General features: G+C 36.4%; 1 protein-coding gene across 1 annotated transcript; it reads right to left on the bottom strand.

Moving 5' to 3' along the window:
* Nucleotides 1-5,283: 5,283 nt before the first annotated feature.
* LOC129770494 (tigger transposable element-derived protein 1-like) lies at nucleotides 5,284-7,922 on the bottom strand. The gene is made up of 2 exons (XM_055773371.1): nucleotides 6,434-7,922; nucleotides 5,284-6,382 (listed from the first exon to the last, which is right to left on the bottom strand). The coding sequence occupies exons 1-2, from the start codon at nucleotides 7,779-7,781 to the stop codon at nucleotides 6,261-6,263; spliced, it is 1,470 nt and encodes a 489-aa protein (XP_055629346.1). The 5' UTR covers nucleotides 7,782-7,922; the 3' UTR covers nucleotides 5,284-6,260.
* Between the last annotated feature and the right edge of the window lie 1,126 nt (nucleotides 7,923-9,048).

Genomic DNA, 9,048 nt, shown 5'->3' with positions numbered 1-9,048 from the left:
TAGAAAATTAGGTTTATAAAAATACTCAGTCAGTAGATACCCTCACACCAAACAAATAAGGGAACAATCGATCAAATATTAATTCAAAAAAATGGAATATTACTGAAATATTATTACAATTTAAAGCATCCAACAAACCAAACCATGTGTAGGTTACCCTTCCAGTAGCGTTTTCGTATCCATATTCATTTGGAATTTAATTTAATATTCATTTAGAAAACAAAACTGGAACACGATCCAAATTTAATTTTCTTTCATCAACATGTGGTTACCCCTCTCTGTGTGCACTTTCCTTCTGATATTGACGAAAATCTCTGGCAGCACACTCACACACAACACTGGTAGTAGACTCTGAGATTCTTCGCACTCTTTCACGCAGAAAACTGACCACTTGCAGCATCCGACATGATAACGGGATGTGTTATGGTCTGTTTGCTTTTGCATAATAGTTCTGATACGGAACCACACCACCGGGAAACCGGGTACGTACGCGCAGTGGATGCAAAGTTCGGACTCTCGGTGGTAACTCTTGCCGAGAGTTTTGTTTACCTTCCACAATTGCACACAATCGGAAACCGGCGGCGGCGGCGGAACGAGGCATCTGTTTTCGGAACATCCTTTATCTTTGCCGAAAGGGACCCAGCTTCCGAACACCGAGCGTAGATGAGCTTGCGGTGATGTTGATTTTGCGCTCTACAATGCGCTTGTTTGAGTTCGTCTCAGAATCTTAATTGAAATTAGATTTCTGAGTGCCGTTCTTAAATTTTACCGAGCCAAGTGTTTGCTTTTTTTTTTGGGTTCCGCAGGAAGTCGCACCGTTTATCTGATGCTTGCTTCAAAATTTGTGTGAAAAATGCTCTCGCTGTGATGATATACGAGTACGATCAGCATACAGGCAGGATTCGCTCCTACTTGACGCCACTTCCCATTACGTGGTGGGTCAATTACACGTACGTCAAGTACACATGTCTTGTTTTGGAAAACAAAACTAAAACCGAAAAATTATGCTCTTCATATCCGGCAGTCTAGGGGACCGCTCTGGGTATGCGATGGAAGGCAACAAAAAAGCGAGTAGCAACAGCTGCTTTCCTAATTATCATCATCATTATCTCGTTTGTGCTGCATTTTTGACCCTAACTGTCACTTCGTGCTGCCGACAGCATCCGTTCGATATAGCTCCGCTGTCATAAGCATCTCTCGTCTGTCTCGCTTGGGTGTCAAAACGCGGAGAAAACTCATTAGCAGGCATCGCAGTCCGTTTTTGCCGGCGCTCTTTTTCCGATACTTCGTTCTTGATTGTGGCTTATTGAAGTTTTTAGTGTGGATGCTAGAGACGGCGGTCATATTTACCGAAAACGAGGGAAGTTATTCGGACGTGGGAAATATGAAATTGGAGACCACAGTTTGGTTCTCTGTAGGGGAGGTGACTTTCTGCTTTCCCAAAAATTCACTTGCCTTTTGGTATGACTTGAGTAATTAACCATTTTTTCCGGATATTTTATCACATGGAAATCTAATAAAATGCACGTGTATTGATGTTAATGATCGTTTAATGAGGTTTGAGAGGAACACCAAAGCAAAATTATGAATATGCTATCATATATCATATCAATCAAAAAGATGTGCATTGTAGAATGAAGTGCACGTTAAAATATGTTGTCTCGGTACAAACTGTAAAACGAGCTACTTTTCCTAACTCTAAAATCGCCAAATGCTGACCAGGTCTCCGATTTAGTTTGACAAACTCGTGGTGTGCCGTTTTATTTATTTATTTATTCATTTCGTCAAACAAATGTAGACTACACACTTATACACTAATGTTACAATGTTTTCTTAGGTTAAATATTATTTTTGCGGTACGTGTTTCTTTTTAGCTGTTTTTTATTCATTGTTGTGTCAATTATTTCGCAGTGCTGATTGTATATACGCATCATGCGATTGATAGGGGCGTTATTTGCATAATTTGTTCTGGATGTTTTGGTTAGAAACAAATTTCGCGTTCTTAGTTGACGCCCAGGTACATAGAAATTTAGTTTTTCTAGTAATTCAGCTGACTGTACTCGTTGCGAAATTAGGTCATTAACAAAAGAAAGCAGTGCAAATTCACGGCGTTCTTTTAGTGTTTGGATGTTTATGAGCATGCAACGTGCTTCATATGAAGGAAGTGGAAATGAGGTCCAGTTGAGTTTACGAAGTGCAAATAGAAGAAACTGTTTCTGGACTGACTCAATGCGTTCTTCATGTACGACCATATACGGGTTCCAAACGATGTTACAGTATTCCAGAATAGGCCTTACATATGTAATATATAAAAGCTTTATTGTGTATGGGTCCTGGAAGTTATGTGAGAAGCGTTTGACAAAACTTAACACACTATTCGCCTTATTTATTACAGAGTTGTAGTGTTCTATGAATGTGAGTTTACAGTCCAGGACGACGCCTAGATCTCTAACTATTTCACATTTTTCTACATTTTGATTTCCAAGACATATTACAATATTTGGTACATGTTTTTTTCTGCTAAATGTTATAGAGTTGCACTTTTTCACATTCAGTGTTAGTAGATTTTTATCACACCAAGTATGGAATATATGTACACTAAAGTCGCTTTTTACGCGGTTTTTTTTTGCGCGGTTTTTTTTTACGCGGCTTTTTTTACGCGGTTTTAGGGATTTACGCGGTTTTTTTTTACGCGGATTTTGGAATTTACGCGGTTTTTTTTTACGCGGATTTCGGAATTTACGCGGTTTTTTTTTACGCGGATTTCGGAATTTACGCGGTTTTTTTTTACGCGGATTTCGGAATTTACGCGGTTTTTTTTTACGCGGATTTCGGAATTTACGCGGTTTTTCCAAAAGAATCGATTTATACGCGGTATGTTGTATTTTCTTCTCAATTTGTTCATTTGTAAGACTTAAGTACGTTTGCTTCAATATTTGGAGCCAAATTCATTTTTTCTATGTTTGTCTCCTGGGAATTGAGTTAAATAACTGTGGTTTGCTCGAGGTTAACACGGTATATCTGAGGGATAAGATTTAGTATTCTCGTGATAACGTTGTCGCAATCTTGGCGAAATTGGTACCTGATTCTGGGTTCGATTTCAGCTAGCGTTGAAACGATTTTGGTAACCGAATGGAAAAAGAATAAACAACAATAGTGTAAGTAATGTGAGCTTGATCCCCTTTTTTTGTTTCGGATGTATTTCAGCGAAATTTTATATGTTTCAACACAAATTTAATATGAAATATCTTTTGTAAATTTTACTCAAAAGACTCCAAGCGATATGAATTCAAAAAAAATTTCAAGAGATGTCAAACACCAATCTAAAAAATGTGCAAGATATGTCCCCGTTTTTTATTTTTATTTATGACACTCAGCCTTTGGCTAGTTCGTCATTTGGACCAACGTCCTTACTGTTTTTTTAATTAAATCGTTTATTTTTACAGGCTCAGTTGCATAAGTTTAAAGGAGCCAAATTCATCACTATATTTTAACTAGAATATATTAACATGTTTCCTTAATTCTATGGTTAATAAAATAGGAAACCGATTACTCGCGGTCGACTCGAGTTTAGAAGGGTGACACATTTTCATTAGGAAAAGGATCGGATGTAAGGACATTTTAACAATGTTCACATTCATACATTCATACATTCTCATTCACACTCACACTTCACACTCAATTCTTGAAAACTATCCTTACATCTAAAATGTATTGCGTCCTTACTTGATTTCCGTAGAAAGCAATGATCGAAAATTCTCCTCTGGTGACATATTTGTTGGAGGGGAAAATGTTATGATTGTTAAATAGGAATTTATTTGTTCATTTAGGAAAAACCAGTTCTACATTTTCTTTTTTTGCGCTATTTGCTTTCCCAGATTAAACGTGGGCGTTAAGTGTTAAATTTACTCACAGTACCGGACAGAAGTATGTAACATCGTATATTTTTTGACTGTCACTTTACAATATGTCAAAAGATTTGTCGGATATTTTGATCAATGGTTGAATAAGTATTCGAAATTCATTTGTGTAATTTTGAAAATAATCTATTGAACGAATGAGAGATACCACTTTTAAGCAATGTAATTCCTTTTGAAAAGCCTAATTTGAAAATTGAGTTACTTGAAGCACCCTTAACCATATGTGGTGAAGTTTTTTGCCGTAGTAATCGAGATGGTTTGTTTCAAATGTTTGTATAGAAATAAATACAGTTTCGAGGGTTCAAGTTTTTTTTTACTATTCTGGAGAAAAGGATGCTATCTATTTGCGTCCGATCTTAGCGATTGTTCTTCATCTACCAGTAAAAATATGTATATTCGTGATTCACAAAGGCTATTTACTTTTTCCAAAGAAAGACTGCCCCAATCGGACATAAGACAACCTAATATTTCTCCACGGTGAAAAAGTTCAAACGCTTTTTGCTTTTTTCTGAACTGAATTTGTTCATGCATATTATAGCATTTCATAGAAGCAGATATCATTTACTACGACTCAAAAGATAGACACATTTGGTTGATGGAGCTCAAAGTACTGTTTTGTCTCAAATTCCGAACACTTAATTTTCAAATGTAAATTTACTAAACTTTAATGTTATAAATAATAGAATAATGAAAGCCTTGACATTGTTTGAGGTATTGGCTACATTCAAATAACATTTACAGGTATCGATACAGCTTATAATTCATAAGACTAAGCATTTGCAAAAAATGTGTCGAAACCAATAACACATTGTTTGCGTTAGCAAATTCCGCAGTTTTTCAGTTTTTGTAGTTGTATAACTATTTTGTATGCTGTTTTCATGTTAAGTGCTATAAAAGGTATGGATCTACTAGAAATCTTTTATGCAGACATCTTCTTTAAAATTAGTATTAAAGTAGTGATCGGAATTTGAATCAAGTTTCGACGCATGATTCATATTCCGAACTGTAGTTTGGATACTCTATTTTCAGGCAAATACAGCAATAGTCCACAAATTAGGATGCAAGTACAGTCCAATTGTGGAGCAACTGATGTAAAGATGTTTGTAAGCTCCGTTCTTGTAGCACATAGTTCGCAGGCGCAATCCAACGAAAGCAAAATGAATTTTCTTGGTCAGGTTTTCAACTAAAACCACAATAATGAAACCGGATTTCTGAAGTAATATATTCACTCTATTATATACAGAGTCGATTATATACTGACACGATTATCTATGGTTCGATTATATACAATTTTGGACTATAATACACTCAGTTTGAAAAAAAGTCTTATATCTCAAATAGCCTTTTTTCAAGAAAGAAAAAAAGTAATATTTCAAAGTTAAGGTGAAAGTTTATTGGATATTATAAGTACAATGGAGTAAAAACCGTGGTAATTAGGAAATTCTAATTGAAGACTCACCAGGAATTGTTTAAAATGATATTGCTGCGGAATAAGAAAATATAGGAGCTAGATGTCGAAGAACAAATTATAGAGCGTTCAGAAAGCTTCAATTAAATTTCAAGAAACAATCAAGTTTATTATGCATTTTTTTTTTGATAAAATTAATAACAAATTAAAAACTTTAGAGTTTTTGTCGCTCTAATTGTTGATAAAATTTACCAATTTAGATGTTTCATATAAAATACAAAATATAGAAACATAGAGTAACATTTTTTCTCATTTTTCGAACAGTACAACCAATTTTGCCAAGTTTTCGTAACTATTGATTGTACTTGTTTTTTATAGTTTATATGGTTGCGTGACCAAGGGCACTATATTTTAAATATTTTTTTCTTGAAAGCTTCTTCTTTCTAGAAAAAAGTTATTTATAGAAAAAGAGAAAAATCTGATTTTTCGGACCATCGGCAAACTCATAACTCGAAAACGATAAAAATCACATTTCTGATTTTCGATTATCTTGTGTGGAAAAACCAGAACTTTCAAGAAACATAAAAAAATATAGCGTCCTTGGATCATGTAAACTATAAGCAAACAAATACAATCAATAATTACGAAAACAAAATCCAACTGTTTTGCTAGTATAACATTTTTTCAAGAAAGACTAGCTAATTGGCTTTAATTTGATATATCGATCATGTGAAGCGGTCCAGTAGTTCGAAAGTAATTTTTTCAAATTGCATTTTTGCAATTTGAAAAAATTACAATACAAACAAATGTTTTCGGAATTTAGACAAATTTAATTAAACATATTTTTAGTTTTTTACCATGATATTTTTACCAATGTATTCATAAATCAATTTTATTGTAGTCAAGTGGAAAAAAGAATTTCTTTTATTGATCTAATCACTATCATTAGCAACACGTGGATGTTTGCGGTTAGATGATGTGGCGATATCTTCCTCATCCGAAGAAATCGGACGAGATCGTCTGCGTTCCAATGGTAAGCTGAAATCCTCGTCATCTGTAAAGATATTATTAAAATACTTTTCACTTTAAACATCAATGTCACTACCTTCATCGATAACTGTTGGCTGTGTTTTTTCGTTCAATCTATTGTAGCGAAGCATACACAGTTTCAAATCATTCCGAAATGAAACGGCTCTCTCAACACAAGGATCCTTTTCCATAAAATGTTTTACGAGGGTATCCGCTAATTTATTCCCGTCTTCGATATCACATGGCTTGATATCCCGGTCTTCATCGTCCTCTAAAGGCTCCGATGTGACTAAACTCTGCATCAGTTCATCATCTTCAATTTCGGTGTCTTCAAGAAGCTCTTCAACGTCTCTACTATCCATATCTTTGAATCCTTTCCCTCCAATTGCATGTGCCAGAATGAGAATTTCTGATTCTTCCACATTTGAAGGGTCTGTTGAACCAGCTTTCACGCATTCTGGCCATAGTGGCTTCCAGCACGAATTCAATGTTTTAGATTTCATAGAAGACAGAGCCTTTCCTATGAACGTCAGAGCGTCTCTTATCTTAAATTCTTTCCACGCTTGAATTACCGTCATCGTTTCATCGCTTTCAAGCTTTTCGAGGATGTACCGAAGACATTGTTTAATGTACAACTTCTTGAAAGCAGCAATTATTCCTTGATCTTGAGGCTGTAACAAAGAAGTTGTATTCGGTGGAAGAAACACAACTTGAACGTTTGGGTGCTTGATAACTAGGTGTCCTGGAGCGTTATCCAAAATCAAAAGCACGTGGAACTCCAAACCTTTTCCTTCCAAGTATGTTTTCACTTCCGGAATAAACATATCGTAAAACCATTCCTCAAAAACGGCTTTTGTGACCCACGCTTTAGTGTTAGCTTTCCAGTGCACTGGCAGTTTGTTGAAATCAGCCCCCTTCAACGAGCGGGGCGTCATAGCACGATTGATCAATAGCGGTTTCAACATAAGGTCGCCTGAAGCATTACTGCAAAATAACAGGGTAACCCTGTCTTTGGCCACTTTGAAACCACTGGCATATTGCTCCTGCTGCGTAATGTAGGTACGAGACGGCATTCTTTTCCAAAAAAGACCCGTTTCATCTCCATTGAACACTTGGTCACCATGATACGCACCTTCTTTTATGATCTTAGCGAGCTTTGGAGGAAAACTATTTGCAGCCGAAACATCGGCCGATGCGGATTCACCCTTGATTTTAACGTTGCGAATGGAATTACTACGTATAAAGTTATAAAACCATCCCTTACTCGCGGTAAAGTCTTTCTTTTTACTTGAAGACGGCTCATTCTTCTCTAACCAAAGGTAAAGGCTCAAAGCTTTCTCCCTTATTAATTCCTGATCCAAGGGTATTTTCTTCTGCGCGTGATCTTCGATCCACATATGAAGTGCCTTTTCCATCTTGACCATCAATGGATCTCGTGTATATGATGAGGATTTTGTTGCATAGATAGTGCCCTGAGCTGCTGTCTGTCTGATGCTATCTTGATTCTTTTTAATTGTACGCACAGTCGATTCGTTGATTTTTAAATTCCTGCCGACGTTTGCAACAGATTTCTCATCTTGAAGGGCATCCAAAATATTGAGCTTCATTTCCAAAGAAAGAGACACTCTTGATCTGTTTTTTTTGAAGGCGGTTTTTTGCGAAGCCATTTTAGAGTATGCCTTTAATCAAAAATTTTGAATACTGCTGACGTCTTCAGCTAACTGTCGAAAAGCGGAACTGCACACGATTACCCCCAAGGTTGGGTAACTCGCTGGGAACTGGCCGAACTCGACCGAACACAAACTGGCTAGACTCTACAACCACCACGGTTCAGGAACTGCACTTTCACTTTAACTTTCACTGCAAGGTTAAATCACGAATAACTTCTTAATGCGATTTCGTCCTTTTATATGTGTTCAGTTCCACACCGAACGAACTGAAGCGACAGCATCTAGCAGCACACATAATTTGCACACGACCCCACAAACCACGAGTACCCCTCCCACAGCGCAACTATGAGCTAGCCATCACCAACACACGCTGTGCCCGACTGCATAAAAATAAAATTGGTTCACTCCGACTGAACGGATCAGTGAAAAATGCAGTGTGAATGATCGCAAAATATACTATTTCAGAGTGCGATTTAGGCTGTAACGATGACAATGAGTTCAAATTTGACGATATATTGACGAATACTGTTCGGAATTGTTCAGTCATAGTGAACCAACTCTCAAAAAATACATCATTTAGTTCAGTCAGAGCGGACTTTGTACGTATAGGCAGCCAAATAACAGCCTTTTTTGGCATGATACTTGATGTTTTTTTACAACTATCATACATCACAGTATTGGCAGAGAGTAGCTCAAACTTCTGAGAACAATATTGAACGAAAAAATTAAATGCTTTGTAAATTGCAGAGCATTAAACTTTATGTTCGTTTTCTCGAAATCATAAAAATGTCACATGGCCCGGTCTGACTTAACACCGACCATATAACAGATAGGTATGCTTTTAGAACAATTCAATGTAGCCAATACATATATAAGATACTGTAGAAACAGTTTGTATACTCTTACATTTGAAATTTGTTGTTAAAATAGTAATTTGAGGCAGGGTTAAAATATGCTTCTACGTATTTTGGTCATGCCACCTAACCAAACAGCTCTTTACTTACCACTCGGTTGTTGCACG

Source organism: Toxorhynchites rutilus, chromosome 2 (genome assembly GCF_029784135.1).
Source record: "Toxorhynchites rutilus septentrionalis strain SRP chromosome 2, ASM2978413v1, whole genome shotgun sequence".
NCBI classification, from domain to species: domain Eukaryota; kingdom Metazoa; phylum Arthropoda; class Insecta; order Diptera; family Culicidae; genus Toxorhynchites; species Toxorhynchites rutilus.
Note: the sequence above shows the minus strand (reverse complement) of the source record. Positions and strands in the feature narration are given on the sequence as shown.